Source organism: Oncorhynchus mykiss, chromosome 29, assembly GCF_057628025.1.
Source record: "Oncorhynchus mykiss isolate SJ-2025 chromosome 29, ASM5762802v1, whole genome shotgun sequence".
NCBI classification, from domain to species: Eukaryota; Metazoa; Chordata; class Actinopteri; order Salmoniformes; family Salmonidae; genus Oncorhynchus; species Oncorhynchus mykiss.
In genome coordinates, this window is record NC_143050.1 from 20,715,916 (window position 1) to 20,739,797 (window position 23,882).

General features: G+C 42.0%; 2 protein-coding genes across 2 annotated transcripts in view; both read left to right on the top strand.

The window, feature by feature from the left end:
• Positions 1-2,424: 2,424 nt before the first annotated feature.
• Positions 2,425-6,956, top strand: LOC110509398 (DNA sliding clamp PCNA-like). The gene is made up of 6 exons (XM_090226243.1): positions 2,425-2,461; positions 2,515-2,600; positions 3,229-3,339; positions 6,299-6,358; positions 6,489-6,659; positions 6,900-6,956. The coding sequence occupies exons 1-6, from the start codon at positions 2,425-2,427 to the stop codon at positions 6,954-6,956; spliced, it is 522 nt and encodes a 173-aa protein (XP_090082369.1).
• A 7,281-nt stretch (positions 6,957-14,237) lies between these two features.
• The window catches only part of LOC110509914 (calsenilin), a 38,309-nt gene continuing 28,664 nt past the window's right edge, over positions 14,238-23,882 (top strand). The window contains exon 1 of the mRNA XM_021591131.3: positions 14,238-14,594. Within this exon, the coding sequence (XP_021446806.3) occupies positions 14,589-14,594 (6 nt within the window). The 5' untranslated portion in view covers positions 14,238-14,588. The remainder of the gene's footprint in view (positions 14,595-23,882) is intronic.

Below are 23,882 nucleotides of genomic sequence, written 5' to 3' on the forward strand. Positions count from 1 at the left end.
AGGGTGGACTATCCAGGGACGCGAGGAGAAGGGACTAAGACATTGATTGAGTGGGGTCCACGTCCCGCGCCGGAGCCGCCACCATGGACAGACGCCCACCCGGACCCTCCCTATTGTTTTGAGGTGCGTTCGGGAGTCCGCACCTTAGGGGGGGGGTTCTGTCACACCCTGGTCAAAGTATTTTGTGTTTATCTTTATTTATTTGGTCAGGCCAGGGTGTGGCATGGGTTTTTGTATGTGGTGTGTTTGTATGAGGATTGTAGCTAGTGGGGTGTTCTAGCTAAGTCTATGGCTGTCTGAAGTGGTTCTCAATCAGAGGCAGGTGTTTATCGTTGTCTCTGATTGGGAACCATATTTAGGCAGCCATATTCTTTGAGTTTGTCGTGGGTGATTGTCCTTAGTGTCCTGATGTTCCTGTCTATGTGTTTTCACCAGATAGGCTGTTTAGGTTTTCGTTACGTTCATCACGTTCTTTATTTTGTAGTGTTTGTATTGATTCGTGTTTTACGTTTGTTCATTAAAACATGGATCGCAATCTACACGCTGCATTTTGGTCCGACTCTCCTTCTCATAAAGAAAACCGTTACAACAGGACTATGTGCACTAGTACATTTGGGAATGCCTTTCACACTCATTCAACACCATGACACGAAGTTGGCCAAACTGGAGAAAATAAGTACTCCATCTGGGTCTTTTGATGATAGAGTATATATTGATAACATTGGGGTTCCACGGGGGGTGGGGTGCCAGATGAGTTCAAAGCAAGAAATCAGATCTTAGCAGGTTTAGAGTCAAATATTTTCTGGTGGTCCACTCTCAATAAGAATGTGGACTGGATCAATTATATTTATTATAATCAACAGCGCTTCATCAATTATACCAGAGATGTAATGAATGGCTTGGCAGAATGGAATAGTCTTGGATATATTACTCGCTGAAAAGGGTGGGGGGGGGGGGGGGGGGGGGGGAGTAATTTGATTGCCGATGACACAGCTCCGGATGGATCAGTGAACAAGGCCTTGGCTGGTTTAACCACCCTAGCTCACGAGTTGGCAGTGAACTCAGGGGTGGATACTTCTCTGACTAATTGGGTTGACAGTATGTTTGGAAGATGGAAAAATGTTATGATCACTGTGTTATGGGCTACCTTCACCTGTGTGACTGTGTTAGTTTTGTGCGAATGTGGTTTGATTCCGTGTGTGAAAGTTCTCATTTCCGGGACTCTGGAGAGATTGATGACTCAACAGATGGTGAAGTACGGACCAATTCTAAGCTCTGACCAGTGGAATGATGAATGCATGGGCCCAGAGCTAGTGGAGGAATCCGGATCTTTTAATTATGAGGAGCCTACGTTGGACGAGACCATATTGGATGTTTAGGGAATTTAGAAGGTTTCTTTAATGAAGATTGTAACGAAAATCCTGATAAGAAGAGTTATGATTCTGATGTAGGCTAGAACAGTCATTGATGATGATCGATTGTTTTGGTTTATTCTTGTATACCATATAGTGTTTGATATGTTAGTATGATATGTTAGTATGATTGTCATTTATGGTGGATTGATAGGAATTTTATGAATAATGACTAAACAATATCTACATTTAACTAGAACTATAACTAATTAAACTCTACCCTGTTTTACAATATCTGATTAATAATGTTAATTCACAAGGAAGAGATTATGTAGCATGAACAATGAGTAATTAAACATAATAAACACCATTCCAATTTAGTTGGAAAGGTATGTGTGGTGTGTTTGAAGTAAGCAAAGTGGTTCATTAACCTATGTCTGAACCCACTCAGCTATAACTCTGTGGCGATTAAATAAGACAGCGAGAGCCTCTCCAGGTTTTCCGTATCTGGAACTGTCTGCTAAGTAATGATAGATAATGGTGAGACTTCAGAAGTTAATCTTGATATAGTGTGTGTGTCAAGATTGTGTGCTAGTGGGTTGGAATAAACTTTTGAACCTGCTTTGTCTTGGTCGAGAGGAGGAGATTCCTTCTATAACCAATGACGTCATATTTTGTATATAAACTGTTGTTCGTGGTTCTATGGCAGCGCGCTCCGAGAATAAATACTATTATCTAATTTTGATAAGACTGGTCTCTGTCTATTTTATGCAAATAAGAATCTTACAAATTCTTATAAATAGACTGAGTGATTTTAATTGAATTAATTAATGAACACATATAGGAATTATGAAATTCCGTTGACAACAGTGTAGCCAGTTTTAGAGTTTGGACTCAGTTTACTCTGGCATAGATCCCATACAGGAATGTAATCCCAGGAGAAAAGCAAGAGTTCAGGTAAGCAGTAATCCAGCCAAGTCATTATCGTGTATTGCGAAGGCATGCAGCCATCTGAAAGGCCTTGTGGTTGAGGACTCCTGATCTCTCTGTTGCTGAGGGGAACCAGGGGGACATGGAGTGTCTGGCGCACGGCTACACCCCGTTGCTTGGTACGCAGGTCCATGGACCTCTGTCCTGGGGTGACCATGTTGTCTCTCACCAGAGCAGCCCACCCAGGCTCACCCTCCGTGTCTGGATGGCCTCTCGCTCCCTGGTCAGCAGCCTCCTAATCTCATGCCGGGTCAGATGGTACAGTGATCCCCCCTAGGGTGGCTGCCATCACACTGTGAGTACGGACATTCACCAATGCACAGTCTGCACACAGGCCCTCAAACATCACCCTTTCCATATAGTGCTGCAAGCTGGGCAACACCATTGCTGTGGGGGGGGGGGGGGGTGTTTTAATTTTGGCCTGAGATAATGAAAGTAGGCACTGTGTAGAATGGTGATCAAGTATGGAGAGAATTGATTATCTACCAAATATGGGTCCATATTGTGAATTCCCTAAAAATGACTTACCTTCTTGGTGGAGGGTGAATGCATCAGTGAAATGGTGCCACTGTGTTAACTGAAGTGGCTCAGCCTTCTGTGATGTCACAAAGGATAACTAATGTCATAATGTCATAATCTCAGTTGATATTCACGTAATAATAAGGAATTTCCCTCAACCACGCCCACACCCACCACGCCCAAATTGGGGAAAATCAGCATTCTTAATTAACCCCCATTGTAAAAGAGACATTGTAAAAGAGACAAACTTAGTTTGTTATACGAAAATAAGAAAACATCCCAAAAAGCTGCTCTGTTGTTCAATGTACATATAGCCAGGACAAAAATCCCGACCTAAGGTTTGCGATACTACCAGGTAAGGAAATAGAGCCTGCAAGAAGAGTCTTGTGGCTTCAGGCTATTCGATGTGGAAAATGTGGAGATGCGGTGTCCAAGTAGGCTACACGTAACTATGTGTGTGGAAAACATTTTATCACAGGTAAAACGTTTAACTTGTTTAGCAAAGTCCGTTTGTAACTCTTATTTGTGTTGCTGGTCTTGGTTTGATTAACGTTCCAGTTGGTAGCTAGCACTCACTCAAGTGTCTGCTACTGTAGCATCATCATGAAAAGGGGCATGAGGGAAGCAATTTGTAAGTTTTGAGAACGCTAGGGAGCAGCACAAAAAAACGAGAATGTTCCTCCCCCTCATTGTGAGCAAGACAAAGGAGATGATCGTGGACTACAGGAAAGGGAGGGCCGAAAAGGCACCCATTAACATTTACAGGGCTGTAGTGGAGCGGGCCAAGAGTTATACGTTCCTTGGTGTCCACATCACCAACGAACTATCATGGTCCAAACACACCAAGACAGTCAGGAGACTGAAAAGATTTGGCATAGGTCCCCAGATCCTCAAAAAGTTCTACAGCTGCATCATTGAGAGCATCCTGACCAGTTGCATCACCGCCTGGTATGGCAACTGCTCGGCATCTGACCGTAAGGTGCTACAGAGGGTAGTGCGTATGGCCCAATACATCACTAGGACCAAGCTTCCTGCCATCCAGGACCTATATACTAGGTGGTGTCAGAGGAAGGCCACTCGCTGTTTATTATCTATGCATAGTCATTTTATCCCCGCACATTGACTCGGTACCGGTACCCCCGTTATGTAATTTTATTGTGTTCGTTTATTTAGTAAATATTTTCTTAACTCTATTTCCTGAACTGCATTGTTGGTTAAGAGCTTGTAAGTAAGCATTTCACTGTTGTATTCAGCGCATGTGACAATTCAAATTTTACATGAATTGATTTGATTTACAACTTGTTTGAATGGAATCTGGCATATTGGCAGTTATTTAGAAAAATGAATGGAACCATTAATCTAAAACTGTCTGGCTAGCTAACTAATAAACATACAGTGCAGATAATCTGCATTGTTTTGTACAATATTTTATCACAGCACTGGCAAACCATGGTTGACCTTACCAAAATGGTAAGAATTTGCACTCAGGCCACTAGATGCATAGTATTAAGAATTAGAATGGACATGAACCTTCTTATGATGGTATAAAAGATCAGAATCTTTTATACCATCATAAGAAGGTTCATGTCCATTCTAATTCTTAATACTATGCATCTAGTGGCCTGAGTGCAAATTCTTCAATTGCTTATAATGCACATACAGGACCCAGTAATGGAAGATCTAATCTCTCAATGTTCTACCTTCTTAATGTTCATCTAGAAGTGCACCAAATTCATGCATTTAGATGTTAATGCCCCCGGATCCCCCTACTGGCTTTGGGCTAAGCCCCATGTCTTCAAATCCAAGATTTGCTCCTGCGAGGAGATGGAACTTGATTACATATTGAGAGAATGAGAAGAATAAATCATTATTCATTCAATCCAGGACATGCTTTTGCTTGATTCAATTCATAATTTATGATCAACCAAAGTATTACAAAATGTTAGTTTCCATCAAAATACCTCACTATTGCTGACAACAAAATTATCCAGTACAGTGCTGACAATTCTTACCCCAAATAGCTCATATCATGCAAAATGTATTTATTTGTGCATCACGACGGCTTTGTATATGGTCTGGAACGCGCTCTAAATTGAATTCATTCTCAGCAGGAGCACACAATAATATGTGATTGTGAACCGAATGTCAGGGCATTCCAACATGTGGGCATTCTTGCATCTGCAAGAACTACCCCCCTCGAGTATTCCATTGGTTCCTGCAGGAATGCCCTCCCTCGAGTATCCCATTGGTTCCTGCAGGAATGCCCTCCCTTGAGCATCCCATTAGTTCCTTCCTCGAGCAAGCAATCTTCATGTTTGTGTGACACCTTTGATATTCTGGATTCCCCCTGATTGTGTATGTGATTAAAATGTTGATCAAAAGCTAAATAGATCTATTGTCAGAATTTTTGGAGTGGTGAAGGACACTGTCTACCGGTGTCCTAGCTAGCTAGCTACCGTGGTCGCCCCCGCCACATGTGTACCGGAGTCCGAGTTAGCTAGCTAGCACAGAGTGTCCTTCACTAATACCTGCTCTCATACGTCGATAACAGAACTGTGGGAAAGCACTGCCCGATAGGCTGTGATGAGAGACACTGTCTACCGGTGTCCTAGCTAGCTAGCACATAGTGTAATTCGCTCCGACCTGCCAAACACCTGCCCTTGCCGTCATTAACAGTGTCTGCCTCTTCTTCGTCTGTGGGGTTTATCGTTGGTTGGCATCCAACCTTATGGTGCATTACTGCCAGCTACTCTAATGGAGTGCACCCGCCTCCTTCCTGTGTACCGGAGTCCTAGCTAAAAATTGGACCAATAGCAGATGCAGGATGCCCACATGCAGGAACGCCCTGAATCGCGGGCCGCTATTACACCCTTCTCAGCACATGAGAAAAGGATAGTGGGAGGGGCCCTTGCGCATCTTGCGACCTGTAGCAGCTGCTATCTAGCAATCAGCTGATCCCAAATACTGCTTACCAGATCAGCAAAGAAAACACACAAGCAAAAGAAAAAGGTTTGAGGCATGATTGACTCAAGGTCTAATCCTAAATAAAGTTTTCAACTCACTGAAAGACCTTATCACTGAAGCTTGCTGGAATATGAGCTCCTCAGCTATCTCACTTCAGAGTATGGACTCATCACTTTTTCCCTGTGCACCTCAACCTGTGTAGCGATGGATTGGGTTGGTAACGTTGTGATCGCACCGTCGCTATGGGAGTTAACTTGTCCAGGTGGGTGAACAAAGTTTGCATTAATTTTCATGAGTCAACATTGATAACTATACATTTATTGGTTTTTGGGACGAGAAGTAAGTAGGCCACATACACACACATACACAGACACACACATTTCCTCAAACACTTGCTGACCAGCACCATGTAGCAAGGTCAAATATTTTCTGAGGAATGACCTAACTTGTAATGTTGTCTGTCTCTGTGTTAGATCAGGAGAAAGTATCTGACTATGTTGATGAACTTGGATGTGGAACAGCTCCGTATTCCAGTGAGCACTCTTTATTCTTTACTCCCAATCAGGTCAGTCCAATTAAGATGTGACCTTTTAAATTTCCATTGATGTACAGTGGGGGAGCTGGTGGTTTGGTAGCTTGAATGATATCCTACTCTCTCTGTAGGAGCAAGAGTACAGTGAGTTCTCCCGGATTTGTAGAGACCTGCCCCAGATCGGGGATGCTGTCATGATCACTTGTGCAAAAGGCAGGGTCCAGTTCTCAGCCAGTGGGGAGTTGGGCACTGGCATCATCAAGCTGTCCCAGACCAACAGTGTGGGCAGTGAAGATGAAGCAGTGAGAGAGGCCTGGAGGACTGACTGCATGCTCACACATACACACACACAAACACACATATAAACATTTTCCCTGACAGTCAAAGCAACAGGCACAGAAGATAATTTATTGTAGCACTTGATATTCCAGAATGGAATGAAGTGGCAATAACATGGTTTCCATAATCATTGTTGGCCTTAAAGACTCAGATCTACATGGAGGCTTTGTTCAACATGTGTAAAACCATCTCAACCTGGTTAGTCTCTCCCTCCAGAGGTGGAGAATAGGATTGCAGACATGGGCCACATCAAGTATTAACTGGCACTTGAGATTGTCGAGGGTGCATCCGAATCCTCAACCTGACTAAGCAAGTCTTAGAACACTTGGACTGAACCCTGAAGAACACTGACGCCCTAGTGAAATGTTACCGTTAAAGAAGTATGGCTGTTCTGCAGGTCCCAACATGTTCCAGATGCCAGTTAAATCCTGTAGGAATGCTGTATACTGTATTATGGTTAAGGCAATATAACTAATTATATTTTTGGGTGATACAAATGTGTTTCCATGCGAGAAACATTTAAGTTGTTTGATGGATACAGTATGTTCGCCACATCTTGTTTATCCTTATCAAACGGCTAATTTATGGGCTTATCAATTTTGCAAGTACATAGTTTTAGACTATGTTGTTTTGATATACTCACATACCTGTACACATCACAAGGCAGTTTGTATTTAGAGCAAGCTTTTTGCATGTTCTCTTGAGATTGTCAGATAATATATTGTCTAACATAGTATGTCCCCACAAATGCATGATGTGAACTTCTGACATGTCTGGGACAGAGGAGGCTGGTGGGAAGACGTATAGGAGGATGTTCTCATTGTAATTTCTGGAATGGAATCAATGGAACGGAGTCATACACGTTTCCATGTGTATGATGTGTTTGGTACCATTCCATTGATTCCATTCCAGCTCAGGAAACTATTTTTATTTTATTTTTACATGTATTTAATTTCTTAGTTTTGGCACTAAACAGTCTCCATATATACTTCAATTAATTTTTTCCACCGGTACCGAGTAACCTTCAGACGAGTCTCGTGGGAGTAAAACAGCAGACATGTACATGTTCGTGAGAGACTCAGCAACCACAGCTAATGAAGTCACTGAAACCCTTAAACAGTCTGTTTTGGAATGGGTGGACAGTAGTAAAAACTGGTCCGGAGCATCTCTAAAACTAAGAGCATTGTAAAGATGGGGAGAGGTCTGTCCATAATAAAGAGATGCTCTGCTTTTTTGAGAACTCACTCCACAAAGCAAGTCCTGCAGGCTCTAGTTTTGTCTTATCGTGACTATTGTCCAGTCATATGGTCAAATGCTGCAAAGAAAGAGCCGCAGCTGGCCCAGAACAGAGTGGCACGTCTTGCTCTTCATTGTAATCAGAGGGCTAATATTAATACTATGCATTCCAGTCTCTATTGCCTAAAGGTTGAGGAAAGACTGACTGCGTCACTTCTTGTTTTTATAAGAAACATTGATGTGTTGGAAATTACAAATTGTTTGCACAGTCAATTTACACACAGCACTGACACACACTTACCCCACCAGACATGCCACCAGGGGTCTTTTCACAGTCCCCAAATGTCAAGGAAATGGAGTCAGCTAATGGGGTCCTAATAAATTAAATTAAATCAAATCCCACCTTCCCACAGTGGGGTCATATTAGCATGTAGCCCAAACTGTTCGGATACTACAGACAGAAGTTGTCAGATCGGCTGTACCGACTTCAGACGAGTCCCAAAACACTTGTGGTAGAGCAAAACGTAGAACATGTTTTTGTGTTCGGGAGAGTCTTGTGTTTCCATAAGGGGGTCATAATAGTTTGTATGACAAACCGTTCAGATGATTTTGTGAAAAGACCGATTTTCGGGATGTCTCATAGTCTGACAAACGCGGCTCTAGCTCTGTCACCTTTCACCGCAGATGCGGAAGTGCGACATCAGCGGATGTGGTGGATTGAGATGCACCCAATGCAAAAAACAGATATCTGTAGCTTAAACTGACAGATTTTTATGGGGATTTTTTTTATGATGCTAATTGGACTCTAGAGGGGACTAAAACAAAATATATTTATCTGAGCAATTGTATTAGTATAAAATTATATAAAGATTATAATTATTTAAAAAGGGTGTCAAAAATTCTGGACCAAACTGTACCTATGGTACCTACAGTATATTTCACATTTCCTTTTCCTTTTCAGTCTAGTTATCAAATAAATGTAAAAAAAATAAAAAATCACATGCAACGAATACAACAACGCTTTACTGTCAAATGTTTTCTTACGTTCCCTTTCCCAACAATGCAGAGTTAAAAAGTATGAAACATTTGCTAAATAAAAAAAGGAAATAGTAACACAATAAAATAACAATAACGAGGCTATGTACAAGGAGTACAGGTACCGAGTGTGGTACATGTAGGTAGGGGTAAAAGTGACTAGGCAATCAGGATATATCATAAACAGAGTAGCAGCGTATCTGAAGTGTGTGTGTGTGTGTGTGTGTGTGTGTGTGTGTGTGTGTGTGTGTGTGTGTGTGTGTGTGTGTGTGTGTGTGTGTGTGTGTGTGTGTCACGACTTCTGCCGAAGTCGAAGCCTCTCCTTGTTCGGGCGGTGCTCGTCAGTCGACGGTACCGGTCTTCTAGCCATCATTGATCCATTTTTCATTTTCTATTGGTTTTGTCTTGTCTTCCTACACACCTTGTTTCAATCCCATTCATTACCTGTTGTGTATTTAATCCTCTGTTTCCCCTCATGTCTTTGTCAGAGATTGTTTATTGTTCAGTTTTGTGTTGTTTGTATTGGTGCGCGATCGGGTCCTCGTACCCATTTTGTTTTCTTTTTATTCATAGTTTTGAAGTTATGTTTTATTTACAACCATTAAACAACTCCATTTCATTAAGTTTGATTCTCCTGCGCCTGACTTCCCTGCCACCTATACAAACGACTCTGATTGTGTGTGTGTGTGTGTGTGTGTGTGTGTGTGTGTGTGTGTGTGTGTGTGTGTGTGTGTGTGTGTGTGTGTGTGTGTGTGTGTGTGTGTGTGTGTGTGTGTGTGTGTGTTTGTGTGTGTGTGTGTGTTTGTGTGTGTGTGTGTGTGTGTGTTGGAGTGTCAGTGTAGTATGTGTGCGCGAGTGCAAGGGAGTCGGTGCAAAAAAAAGGGGGTCAAAGGAGAGACTGAATTGAATCTGCAGGCTGGCATTTCATAGGAGAGGGATGACGGAGAGGAGGTGTGTGGCATGTAAAGAAAGCAAAGAAATTGTGACAGAGAATAGGAGTGAGATTAAAGGGAGGGAATGAGAAACATGACAGAAGGAGTGCAAGAAGTGTGAATGTTAAACAGGCTGAGGAATAAAAGTATAGAGAGGAGAAAGGGATGGATATAGTGGATGAAGTAGCGTGGCATAGACAGAGATGGGTTATTGTGTGTATGAGTGCATGCACAGCAACCTTTGTTGGAGAAGATATGGTGAAAAAGCAAACACACACACATCCTCAATTAGACTCAACATTGGAATGTAATCCACCAGGGACACCAAGCGCTCGCTGGAGCTAGTCGCTAGGCTAAAAATAGACTTAGTGTCGACAGGAATGTGATAGACCGATAGGCAGAAAACCCAGAGGCACACATCGACAGACTCATGGAAATATTTAACCTTTTAAGCTTTTCCCCTGTAATATAAATTACAGTGGAATTTAATACATGTAGTGTAACAAAATGACTCACATGAAAGAGTATAAGCCTATTTAATTGGTAGATCTTTATGTGACACTAATTTATTGGCTCTTAAAACAGAATGACTTCTTACTGTATTATTATTGGATGAATTAGAGAAGACTTTACCCTGGTTGAGTGAAAAAGACACAGACATCCACACCTGCTTATAACTTCACTTGCCCTTAGAGAACATGCGTTTTTGCATAGCTGAGACGGCTGAGAGAATATGTTTGCATTGGTAATTAGAATTTCTATCTAAATCCATATCAATCCTTGACATCATTGAGATGGAGTGTTCACTCAGGCTGTTATCTGCATGCTCTCCATTTCTTTTTCTTTATTCAAATCTTTCTCCTCTTCATTTTTTACACCTCCCCCTTGTGTCTGATTAACCTTTCGCTCCCCTTATGGTCTAAAACACTGCTTAGCAACAGTTTCCACAGCAACAAACTCCTAAAGAAAACTATATCTCTCTCTTCCCTCCCTAACTTGGAGTCTTGTTTATTATAAAGTTGACCGTTTTTGACTGTAATACCCTTACCCCCCAAAAATGGCTTCTGGCAAACTGTTGTGGGAAACCTTTTGGTCAATTTGCCACAATAGCTCAGCTAGTTTTGTGGCAAACTTGCAGCAAATTTGCAGTGACTTGTGAACTTCTGGCAAACAATTCTGGGAAACTTGTGGCGAACATTCTACTCTTTGCTGCAAATTTGCTGCAAACTCAGTATGAATATGTACATTAGATCTGGTTTTTGGTTACTGTGTGTTAACAACATTGAAATGTTGTATCTATTTAAACCAAATCACATACTACTTGCTTATCACAGATAAAACTATACTAAACATACTAAAGGTACTAAATATAATAAACAACATGTATTCAATGTCTTAACAGATACAAATAAATCCCATACAACCTGAAATCATCAGTACGCTAATGAAGAAAATAGCAAAGACTGGATATTTCCCTACCTTTTTATGTAGCTACAGCATTTACAGAGAAATGTGAACACTATGGGAATGTTGACCTTAGGATGTTTAAAGTGGCAACTACAAACGTTATATGAGCCAACTGATAACTGAGTAATAGCTTTCAACCAATGGAAGTTTAAAAGATAATGAACAACATTTAAATAATTAAAACAACCAAAAATGCATCACACCCAGTTCAGAACTATTGCCTTTTTGAGTGAACATTGGAGATGGTGGTCTTTCATCCAAAGCTGGTTGAATTCAGAAAACACAAAATAAAAACAATACCATAACTGAATACCATAACTGAAAAGTTAGACTCAGCAGCTAATGGACGGTTTGTAAAAACGGAGTCAGATGTTACAAGTTGTTATAAGTTGCCTCGATGTTGCTATACTTCTCCCTGAAACTGGCATTCTATATATTTTTCAGCAAGTAAACAATGTTTCTGCCTTGTATAAATGCTATATAAACAAGTGGTGTAGCTAGCATAAACTGGGACTTACTGTAGGCCTACTAAATCTAACTTTAAATCTGTGGCCAACTGTTCCTGGAGAGCCACAATATACAATATTTTTCTCCAGCCAAGATTCAACACAATTGATTAAAACAAATCCTATAATTATGATATTCAATCTACGCTGGGGACTTGAGACAGTTGTCTACTAGTTGTTTCTTCTTCCTGGCTCAGGTGTACAAGGTTTGGGTGGAAGAAAAACAACATTGAAATTGAGTTATGCCTAATATGGATATTCATATTATTTTCCCAAAATAATAGATGCACTACCTACAAGTTTATATCTAATTGTTACAGATAATGAACGTATGGGCTACATTTATGAGAATAATACATTCATTTGCTTACTTTATCAAGCTTGAAGACAATACACTAATTCATCACTCAAAAAACAGGTTTTGAGTGAGTCCCCCACTGTCACGATCGTTATAATGAATGTCGTACCAAGGCGCAGCGTACGTAGAGTTCCATATGTTTCATTCAATTGAAACTCACAAAAACAATAAAGAGCCAAACTAAACGTGAAGTCATGGAGAACTCACAGGCCACAACACACAAACAAGATCCCACAAAACACAGTGGGGGAAATGGCCAACATAGACATACAATAACCTAGATAACCCACCCTAGTCACACCCCGACCTAACCACCATAGAGAATAAAAGGCTCTCTATGGTCAGGGCGTGACAGCCACAAACATCTTCTCAGGGTGTTGATGCATCCTCCTCCCAAAACAGCCTCTTCCAGCACCTTGGGTAGGGGAAGGGTATCCATCTGTAAAAGTGTCTTGCTTTGATGTCAAGTCAGCTCATATTGTTGCTACCTTAGCTGTTGTGCTAGCTAGCTAACATGCTACAGAACAGTGCCACTAGCATATTGACATGCATATTAGTATTAACCTAAAAATATTTAGGCAAATCATTAGTTAGCTAGCCAACTATCACATTAATTGTGCAAAAATAGGATAGCTAACATTAGCTAGCTAGCTATTCACTAGCCTGCTAGCTCAGCGCTAGCCAGTCAGTGACACTGACAGATTGAAACTGGTATCAACAAAATGTGTTTCACTCTATGCCATAAAACATGACATTGCTAACTAGGCATCAATTAGCTAACAATTTTACATTTGAATTAAAAAGTTAGACGCTCACAGGACAACTTAGGTAGGTAGCTAGATAAATAATTTGGTTACCATTTTCCAACTGATTTTTCAAATCCCCCGATTGGTTGTCAACTGTTACTGATCTTGGAACTCATGTGTTCAACAGAAATGACTTCTGGTAAACCGTTTGCCAATAATGGCATTAAATATGGTTGCCACGGGTTTGCCTCAGAATCTTGGAAGAATTGTTTGCCACTAGCGGTAATAAAGCACTCCTCAGGAGAGACCTCTATGATTATTGTTGTGAGTTCTGTTATCTTGATTGAGTTCATGAGTAAATTGACCTCTTAAATGACTGTTAGGAGAAACTGCATGAGAGGTCAAAGAGGGCCAATCTCAAGTTATTCAGCTGTCTATAGAAAAGGAATGGGAAAGGATCTCAGATCACTGCTGAATTAGTGAAAATACAATAGTGAAGGCACATTTTAGAGGCAGAACTGTGTAAACAATAGTGCCATGACAATTCCCATAAAATATATTGCAACGCCATCTGCATTTTAATTCATTTCCAATTGGTACTTCATATGCTTTTATAAAATCTATAAATATACAGTAAAACATACAATCACAGATTCCCAAGGGACATTTTTACCTTGACCTTACCACACATTGATCTTGTGTTCATTCTATCATTACTGATATAAAAATGGATTGTGCTGCTAAGACCTAGCCTGAGTAGCCTCTGAATACAATTCCAAACAGAGAGTGGGGAACTCATGCATCTCTTCACCCCCTCTTCATCTGCTTGGCTTGTGCAATACTTTCGAGCAAAGCCACTGTTATCAGAGCAGTACTGCTGTCAAGTCTTAAACCCTGGTGATGTGTGAAATGTACATGTGCTCAATGGCACACAGCCTAACTACAGTAATTTACATATTTAGGGAACTCAAGCTAAAAAGTATTTTATTCAATGAAATCATTGTTTTATCTGTTAAAGGCTATGTATTTAGTTGTTTAGCCTGCATAACAATCTACAATCTACATGTATCTGTCCTCGTTGCTTATCATCATGATCAGCAAAATGTCCAAAAGCCTACAGAAAAAAACATCAAAGTAAGATATCCCCAACGAGCTCAATATGGCTTTTATCTTGAGTCCTACAAATCCAGCTCCCTGTGTGTGACCAACTTCAATGGGGAACAGATTGTTGGCCAGGTTCCATTTGTGACTGTCTTATATTAGATAGGGAAAGACATATTGCGCACGCGGTAAGAATCTAGACCAGAGAAACCCTACAGTGACTTCAGGACCACGGACAGTGTCTTAAAGAAGGCTTACCGAGAGGGCCAGTCTCTCTCTCTCTCTCTCTCTCTCTCTCTCTCTCTCTCTCTCTCTCTCTCTCTCTCTCTCTCTCTCTCTCTCTCTCTCTCTCTCACTCTCTCTCTCTCTCTTGCGGTGCTTTGAAATGCGCAAGTTTATATCTCACAAGGTTACCACTTACATCAAGATCCTCAGAACAAAAAGTGCGTGCGACTAAAGGAACGCCTCAGAGTGGTTTCCTGTAAGAGCAAGACATCAACACAATAACACCATGCAGGTAAATTGAAAAGATAGCATGTATATTTTGTTGTATTTGTTGTGGGTTTTTTAATTGTTGGAATAGCCAAAACAAATTGCTGCAGAGTTTTGAGTTCAGTACGAGGCAGACCTGCTGAATCCATGCCCACGTCATTCATGGAATAACAGTTAAGGCAGAAAATAATCATTGAGTTATTGCAAAACATGTCATACAGTGGACAAATAAATACATCCAATTAATTGGTATTATACTTTTTATTATTTGAATGTGAGTGTTGTTGAATCAATCAAATGAAAGAGTAACCAACTGCCATTGAAAATATATAATGTCAGCTACTTGGTGTCACTGATATTGTACTCTGACGATGCCTCTATTCTATGCCATTTTGGCTTGGCTAAACTTAATGATAGTAATTTATACTGTCTGCAGTATTGTATGTCACTATCTTAGCAACAACAACAATAATAACAATAATAATTAGGTGGGTGCTTATATTTGTCCTATTTCACTCATGTACATGTGTATTAGTACCAAGGTCTTAGTTTAAAGCGGTAATCAGCAGTTTAATTCATTTTAAAGCATACTCTCCGCCTATTTCGATAACAAACTGAGGGATGGGGCTGGAGAAACTTAACCACTCTCACAGACAGGTCTCTGGATGCAAGGACTGACCATCCATGATATCAAAAATAAAATTTTAACTGTGTTTTGAGGCTATATGGCGTTTGTTTACATTTACTTTGTTTACAAACATTGTAGTAAAACCAGCTTATATTTTGGGTTCTGATGTGGTACAACAGTTGAACTAAGATCATGAGAAATGTATAAGTTACATTCTTCAAGAATCAACGGGTACATATCTGTCACGCCCTGACCTTAGATATCTCTGTTTTCTTTATATTTTGGTTAGGTCAGGGCGTAACTAGGGTGGGTACGCTAGTTTTTGTATTGTCTTGGGTTTTTTGTATGTCTAGGGTTTTCGTAGGTCTAGGGGATTTGTTTGTCTATGATATGGTCCTGATATGTCCTGATATGGTTCCCAATCAGAGGCAGCTGTTTATCGTTGTCTCTGATTGGGGATCATATTTAGGTAGCCATTTCCCTTTGGTGTTTGTGGGATCTTGTCTATGTGTGCCTGTCAGCACTCGTTTGTATAGCTTCACGTTTCGTTTTGTTATTTTGTTAGTTTGATCAGTGTTTTATGCTTTAAAAAAATAAGAATGTACCCATACCATGCTGCGCCTTGGTCCGATCCTTATAACAAACGTGACAGAAGATCCCACCACAAAAAGACCAAGCAGCATGTTCAGGAGGAGTGGGCATCCTGGGCCCGGGAGAAAGATGAGTGGATGACATCCTGGACCTGGGAGGAGATAATGACAGGGGACAAGACCCTGCCATGGAAGCAGGTGGAGATACGAGGGGACACGGTTAGCACGGAAGCCCGAGAGGCAGCTCAAAAAAAGAAATTGGGGGAGGCACACAGGGAGATTAGCAGAGTCAGGGGTTAGACCTGAGCCAACTCCCCGTGCTTACCGTGGGCTTGCGTGTGACTGGTCAGACACCGTGTTACGCAGTGATGCGCATGGTGTCTCCAGTTTGCATTCATAGCCCGGTGCGCTCTATTCCAGCTCCTCGCATTTTCAAGGCTAGAATGGGCATCCAGCCAGGACGGATGGTGCCAGCTCAGCGCTCCTGGTCTTCAGTTCACCTCTTGGGACCAGGAAATCCTGTGCCGGCTCTGCGCACTGTGTCTCCGGTGCGTCTGCACAGCCCAGTGCGTCCTGTGCCAGCGCCCCGCACTTGCCGGGCTCAAGTGAGCATCCAGCCAGGGCGCATTGTGCCAGCTCTACGCTCAGTCCGGAACCTCCTGCGAAGGTCCCCAGTCCGGGGTCTCCGGCAACGGTCCCCAGTCCAGGGTCTCCGGCGACGGTCCCCAGTCCGGGGTCTCCAGCGATGGTCCCCAGTCCGGGGCCTCCGGCGATAATCCGCAGTCCAGAGCCTCCAGCGAAGATCCACGGTCCAGTTCTACAAAGGCGGAGGGATCAGCGTAAAGAGGGGGGCTGCATCTAGAACCGGAGCCACCACCGAGGGTAGATGCCCACCCGGACCCTCCCCTATTGGTTCAGGTTTGCGGCTGGGAGTCCGCACCTTTGGGGGGGGGGGGGTACTGTAACGCCCTGACCTTAGATATCTCTGTTTTCTTTATCTTTTGGTTATGTCAGGGCGTGACTAGGGTGGGTACGCTAGTTGTTGCATTGTCTAGGTTTTTTTGTATGTCTAGGGTTTTCGTAGGTCTAGGGGATTTGTATGTCTATGGTGGCCTGATATGGTTCCCAGTCAGAGGCAGCTGTTTATCGTTGTCGTTTATCCATTTCCCTTTGTTGTTTGTGGGATCTGGTCTATGTGTAGTTGCCTGTCAGCACTCGTTTGTATAGCTTCACGGTTCGTTTTGTTGTATTTTTAGTTTGTTCAGTGTTTCATTCTTTAAATAAATAAGTACGCATACCATGCTGCGCCTTGGTCCGAACCTTATAACGAACATGACAATATCACAATTGATGTAACTGCAGATTGCCCCTTTAACTGTGTTGTAACCATGTATTACTAAATTATGTGTATCAATTTCAGGCAGGCAATTACTATAAATGTTTTAAAGTTAAGCCATTGTCCAAAGGCAAGCATTCAGATATAATGTAATGTATTTAATCAACTAATGGTGTCCATATTGATATATAGAGTGACTGACTGTTCAACCCATTGTAGAGATTGTGCTAGACAGAAGTCTAGAAGCTGCAAAAAGCTTTTTATGAGTGCAATAGTTGAGTGTGTTGAGTGAAGTGCTGAGCTTTCTGTCAGATACAGTAGGTACACATCACTCATTGCTGGAATTTGACCATGTGTTCTGCAGTTGCCTCACTGTTTGGAGTCGTACATTGAGACTTGGCATAAAATGATGTTGGTTAAAACGACACGTTGGAAAAGCTCAATGTGTTACTTGTTGGACTGGAAAATATGTACAAGTATGGAGTTGAAATGTTCTTGTAATGGTTTTCTTTAGGTGAAGGAGAGTCGGACCAAAATGCAGCGTGGTGGTTATTCATGGTTTTTAATGAAGAAAACTATACATGAATAAACTAACAAAACAACAAACGTGAGAAAACCTAAACAGCCTATCTGGTGGGTAAACAAACACTGAGACAGGAACAATCACCCACGAAACACTCAAAGAATATGGCTGCCTAAATATGGTTCCCAATCAGAGACAACGATAAACACCTGCCTCTGATTGAGAACCACTCCAGACAGCCATAGACTATGCTAGAAACCCCTACCATAATACAAACCCAATACCTAACAAAAACCCCAAGACAAAACACACCACACACACAAAACCCATGTCACACCCTGGCCTGACCAAATTAATAAAGAAAACACAAAATACTAAGACCAGGGCGTGACAGTTTTCTTGCTTTGAAAGAAAAAAAAGTGAGGTAGTAGTCCTCCCCACCCCCCACCCCCTTATACAACACACACACACAGCGATGGTAAACCATTTTTTGGCATTCACTCATGTCTTGGGACCGTCCGCCCAACAACAGCAATGAGGGAGCCTTAGGATCTAACCATTTTCAATGTAGTTGTCTCAGTCTGTACTGTAATGTATTTCGACTCTGAGAGACACAGTGCATGTGCGATACAGTGCACAGAGATACAATATACTAATAGTGTTCTGTGATACAGTGTATCCCTCTGTGACAATAATCAGCTGAGTCCCAGCTGTTCCATGCAGCAAGGCATTACAGGCATGATTGAACCCTAGCTCTGTGATTTACCACCCAGCAGCACTGTACCCTAAAACTTCTCAACTGCCAGTCCCTTTCTCAGGAAATAACACAATACCAGAATGGATAGCTACAATTGCTTGAGTTAGGAAATATGGGCTTTTGTAATGTACAAACTATTTCCCCAAAGTCCACACAATACAGTAGTTGAGGAAACCCTGGGGTCTATAGATCCATGCGGTGACCAGGCGGTGACTTTCATACATTGTGATTGCAGACGCAGAGGGCAATTTGATGAGATTGAAATGTAACCACACTGTAACTTAAATGGAATTGTTCATTGAACAATTCATCCAGGCAAATAAAAGAGAGGTCACCCCACACCCCTTTCTCCCCTGTCGTGGAATCTGTTTTATCTGAGGAAGTGCATGCGGGATTACTTAACGATCATGCCAATGGGAGAAGAGAGAGGAAGAGACAACTTGGAGGGGTGTATAGGGACTATGGAGGCAGTTTGAAGTATTTCTATAAGAGAGTGTATTTGCTTGTTCAAGTTGAGCTGAGAGCTAGAGCTGCCCCAATCAACTGTAAGTTCTGTTATTGTGAAGTGCAAACGTCTAGGACAACAACGGCTCAGCCGCAAAGTGGTAGGGCACGCAAGTTCACAGAACGTGACCGCCAAGTGCTGAAGCACATAACACGTAAAAAATAGTCTGTCCTCGGTTCCAAACTGGCTCTGGAAGCAACGTCAGCACAATAACTGTTTGTCGCGAGCTTCACCATGCGCAATGCCAAGCATCGGCTGGAGTGGTATAAAGCTTGCTGTCATTTGACTAAGTGGAAATAGTGGAAACATGTTCTCCGGAGTGATGAATCACACTTCACCATCTGGGTTTTGAGGATGCAAGGAGAATGCTACCTGTCCCATTGCATAATTTTGACTGTAAAGTTTGGTGGAGGAGGAATAATGGTCTGGGGCTGTTTTTCACGGTTCGGGTTAGGCCCCTTTGTTCCAGTGAAGGGAAATGTTAAGGCTACAGCATACAGTACAATGACATTGTACACAATTCTGTGCTTCCAACTTTCTTGCAACAGTTTGGGGAAGGCCCTTTCCTGTTTCAGCATGACAATGCCCCGTGCACAAAGCGAGGTCCGTACAGAAATGGTTTGTCGAGATCGGTGTTTAAGAACTTGACTGGCCTGCACAGAGCTCTGACCTCAACCCCATCAAACACCTATGGGATGAATTGGAACGCCGACTGCATGCCAGGCCTAATTGCCCAACATCAGTGACTGAACTCACTAATGCTCTTGTGGCTGGATGGAATCAAATCGATGGTGCCAACTAAACTGACTTTTTGGGATATAAAGAATCAAATCAAATCACATTTTATTTGTCACATACACATGGTTAGCAGATGTTAATGCGAGTGTAGCGAAATGCTTGTGTTTCTAGTTCCGACAATGCAGTAATAACCAACAAGTAATCTAGCTAACAATTCCAAAACTACTACCTTATAGACACAAGTGTAAGGGGATAAAGAATATGTACATAAAGATATATGAATGAGTGATGGTACAGAGCGGCATAGGCAAGATACAGTAGATGGTATTGAGTGCAGTATATACATATGAGATGAGTATGTAAACAAAGTGGCATAGTTAAAGTGGCTAGTGATACATGTATTACATAAAGATACAGTAGATGATATAGAGTACAGTATATACATATACATATGAGATGAATAATGTAGGGTATGTAAACATTATATTAGGTAGCATTGTTTAAAGTGGCTAGTGATATATTTTACATCATTTCCCATCAATTCCCATTATTAAAGTGGCTGGAGTTGAGTCAGTGTGTTGGCAGCAGCCACTCAATGTTAGTGGTGGCTGTTTAACAGTCTGATGGCCTTGAGATAGAAGCTGTTTTTCAGTCTCTCGGTCCCAGCTTTGATGCACCTGTACTGACCTCTCCTTCTGGATGATAGCGGGGTGAACAGGCAGTGGCTCGGGTGGTTGTTGTCCTTGATGATCTTTATGGCCTTCCTGTGACATCGGGTGGTGTAGGTGTCCTGGAGGGCAGGCAGTTTGCCCCCGGTGATGCGTTGTGCAGACCTCACTACCCTCTGGAGAGCCTTACGGTTGTGGGCGGAGCAGTTACCGTACCAGGCGGTGATACAGCCCGACAGGATGCTCTCGATTGTGCATCTGTAGAAGTTTGTGAGTGCTTTTGGTGACAAGCCAAATTTCTTCAGCCTCCTGAGGTTGAAGAGGCGCTGCTGCGCCTTCTTCACGATGCTGTCTGTGTGAGTGGACCAATTCAGTTTGTCTGTGATGTGTATGCCGAGGAACTTAAAACTTACTACCCTCTCCACTACTGTTCCATCGATGTGGATAGGGAGGTGTTCCCTCTGCTGTTTCCTGAAGTCCACAATCATCTCCTTAGTTTTGTTGACGTTGAGTGTGAGGTTATTTTCCTGACACCACACTCCGAGGGCCCTCATCTCCTCCCTGTAGGCCGTCTCGTCGTTGTTGGTAATCAAGCCTACCACTGTTGTGTCGTCCGCAAACTTGATGATTGAGTTGGAGGCGTGCGTGGCCACGCAGTGTGGGTGAACAGGGAGTACAGGAGAGGGCTCAGAACGCACCCTTGTGGGGCCCCAGTGTTGAGGATCAGCGGGGTGGAGATGTTGTTGCATACCCTCACCACCTGGGGGCGACCCGTCAGGAAGTCCAGTACCCAGTTGCACAGGGCGGAGTCGAGACCCAGGGTCTCGAGCTTGATGACGATCTTGGAGGGCACTATGGTGTTAAATGCCGAGCTGTAGTCGATGAACAGCATTCTCACATAGGTATTCCTCTTGTCCAGATGGGTTAGGGCAGTGTGCAGTGTGGTTGAGATTGCATCGTCTGTGGACCTATTTGGGCGGTAAGCAAATTGGAGTGGGTCTAGGGTGTCAGGTAGGGTGGAGGTGATATGGTCCTTGACTAGTCTCTCAAAGCACTTCATGATGACGGAAGTGAGTGCTTCGGGGCGGTAGTCGTTTAGCTCAGTTACCTTAGCTTTCTTGGGAACAAGAACAATGGTGGCCCTCTTGAAGCATGTGGGAACAACAGACTGGGATAGGGATTGATTGAATATGTCCGTAAACACACCAGCCAGCTGGTCTGCGCATGCTCTGAGGGCGCGGCTGGGGATGCCGTCTGGGCCTGCATGTTTTATCTAACAAAACGACCATGCATGTTGTAGCTGGGACCCTTGGGATTGCAAATCAGAGGAAGAATTACAAAAAGTAAGTGAGTATTTAATCGCTATTTGTGATTTTATGAAGCCTGTGCTGGTTGAAAAATATTTTGATGTGGGGGGCCATCCTCAAACAATCGCATGGCATGCTTTCGCTGTAAAGCCTATTGTAAATCGGACAATGCAGTTAGATTATCAATAATTTAAGCTTTTAACCTGTTATGGCTGCAATCCCCTTATCGGGATAAGTGTCATCAACAACCGCTGAATAGCATAGCGCTACATACAATAAATATTACTATAAATATTTAATATATAAGATTTTTTAATTATGCTTTACAGCGAAAGCAATCCAAGCGTTTGTGTAAGTTTATCAATCGCACGATAAAACATTAAGTACACTTAGCATCAGGTAGCTCGATCACGAAAATCAGAAAAGCAATCAAATTAATCGTTTTCCTTTGATGATCTTCAAATGTTTTCACTCACGAGACTCACAGTTACACAACAAATGTTCTGTTTGTTCCATAAAGATGATTTTTATATCCAAAATACCTCCGTTTGTTTGTCGCGTTATGTTCAGAAATCCACAGGAAAGAGCGGTCACGACAACGCAGACGAAAATTCCAAATAGTTTCCATTATGTCCACAGAAACATGTCAAACGTTTTTTATAATCAATCCTCAGGTTGTTTTTAAAATATATAATCGATAATATATCAACCGCAAATGTCTTTCACAGTAGGATAGGGGAAAACAATGGCTGTCCAAATTCAGCTGCGTAGGCAAAACTCATGTGACCACTTGACGCGATGTTATTGTTCTGGCTCATTTTTCAAAATAAAACCTTAAACTATGTCTGAAGACTGTTGACACCTTGAGGAAGCGATAGGAAAAGGAATCTGGTTCACATCCCTTTAAACCCAGCAAAGGGAGGCTATGGAACATGGAGTTTTCAAAATAGAAGCCACTTCCTGTTTTGATTTTCCTCAGGGTTTCGCCTGCAATATCAGTTCTGTTATACTCACAGACAATATTTTGACAGTTTTGGAAACTTTAGGGTGTTTTCTATCCAATAATACTAATAATATGCATATATTAGCAACTGAGACTGAGGAGCTGGCCGTTTACTATTGGCACCTTTTCATCCAAGCTACTCAATACTGCCCCTGCAGCCATATGAAGTTAACCGATATAAGGCACTTGTATGTACAAAGATGTTTAATATCCATAATTTTTACGATTATTTACGATACTTCCAATTTCACCGGAAGTTGTCGGCAGGTGTCCCACTGGCAGAACGCCTAGCCCAAAGACATTTTTAACATTTTAGTTTTTAACATTTTAACCATCAATATGGAAAAAAATAAAAGTATTGACTGCTGATCGCTATCCATGGTGCTGCAATTGCAACATGTCTATGCGACTGCATGCCTATCGAAACATTGATAGGCTTTCTGTGGTACCAGGGCATGTATAGCTTTGCTTTAGCTAATGGATAAATGTTTATTTATAGGCCTATTTGGTCATAATTTTCTCATGTTAAGCCTAACAATAATTTCACGAAGCTACACACAGTGTCACAACGCTGCCATTTTTAGACTGCTGGCTGGTGGAAATAATGTATGCAATGAAATGCAAACATTGCAGATTGTAAAATAAATGTTCAATGCAACAGCATACTAATCAGCTACCAATTGATTTAGTTGAATATACAACTGTCCTGTATAGGCTACCTGAACCTGCATGACATGAACTGTCCTCGTGCTCTTTCCCAGCTTGGATAGAAAGTTGTTGTGCTTAAAACCAGTCGGTTAATGCCAAGTAATACAGTCAGTCCACCCTCAAAACACTAGCTTACTGAGGATTGTTTCATTATGCAGTGTACTATCTATAACTATGTACCGTATTTAGCTGCTATTTAGAAACTTTTTACAAAATTACATATCAAATAGCCTAACACTGAGGAATAAGTAGTCGGCTTGAGGATAAATTCAGCCACTATTTATTGTTGAACTCAGCAGTTTTGTCTGGCTAATAACCTACACAAACAGGCTGCAATATTCAAGGTAAATTACTGTAAATAAAATCAAATAAAATCTAACTTGAGAGATGCCCTGGTGTCTTGAAGTCTTCCTTTTTTGTAGGTCCGTGTTGCGGACCCGACTGTTTTCAATACTGAATATTGCCAACCCAGACCTTCCTGAGACATTGTGCAATATATGTCCATTTCGCTGCACACAATTTAAGCTAGTCTTGAATGATGCATTCCAAA

What these genes read in the sequence shown, in the direction of transcription:
- LOC110509398 (XM_090226243.1), top strand. Translation starts at nt 2,425, where the DNA reads ATGGAGTGTCTGGCGCACGGCTACACCCCGTTGCTTG. An exon ending in CGGCTACACCCCGTTGCTTG is followed by an intron (nt 2,462 to 2,514) that starts GTACGCAGGTCC and finishes GTCTCTCACCAG; the next exon opens with AGCAGCCCACCCAGGCTCAC. An exon ending in ATCTCATGCCGGGTCAGATG is followed by an intron (nt 2,601 to 3,228) that starts GTACAGTGATCC and finishes GTAAGGAAATAG; the next exon opens with AGCCTGCAAGAAGAGTCTTG.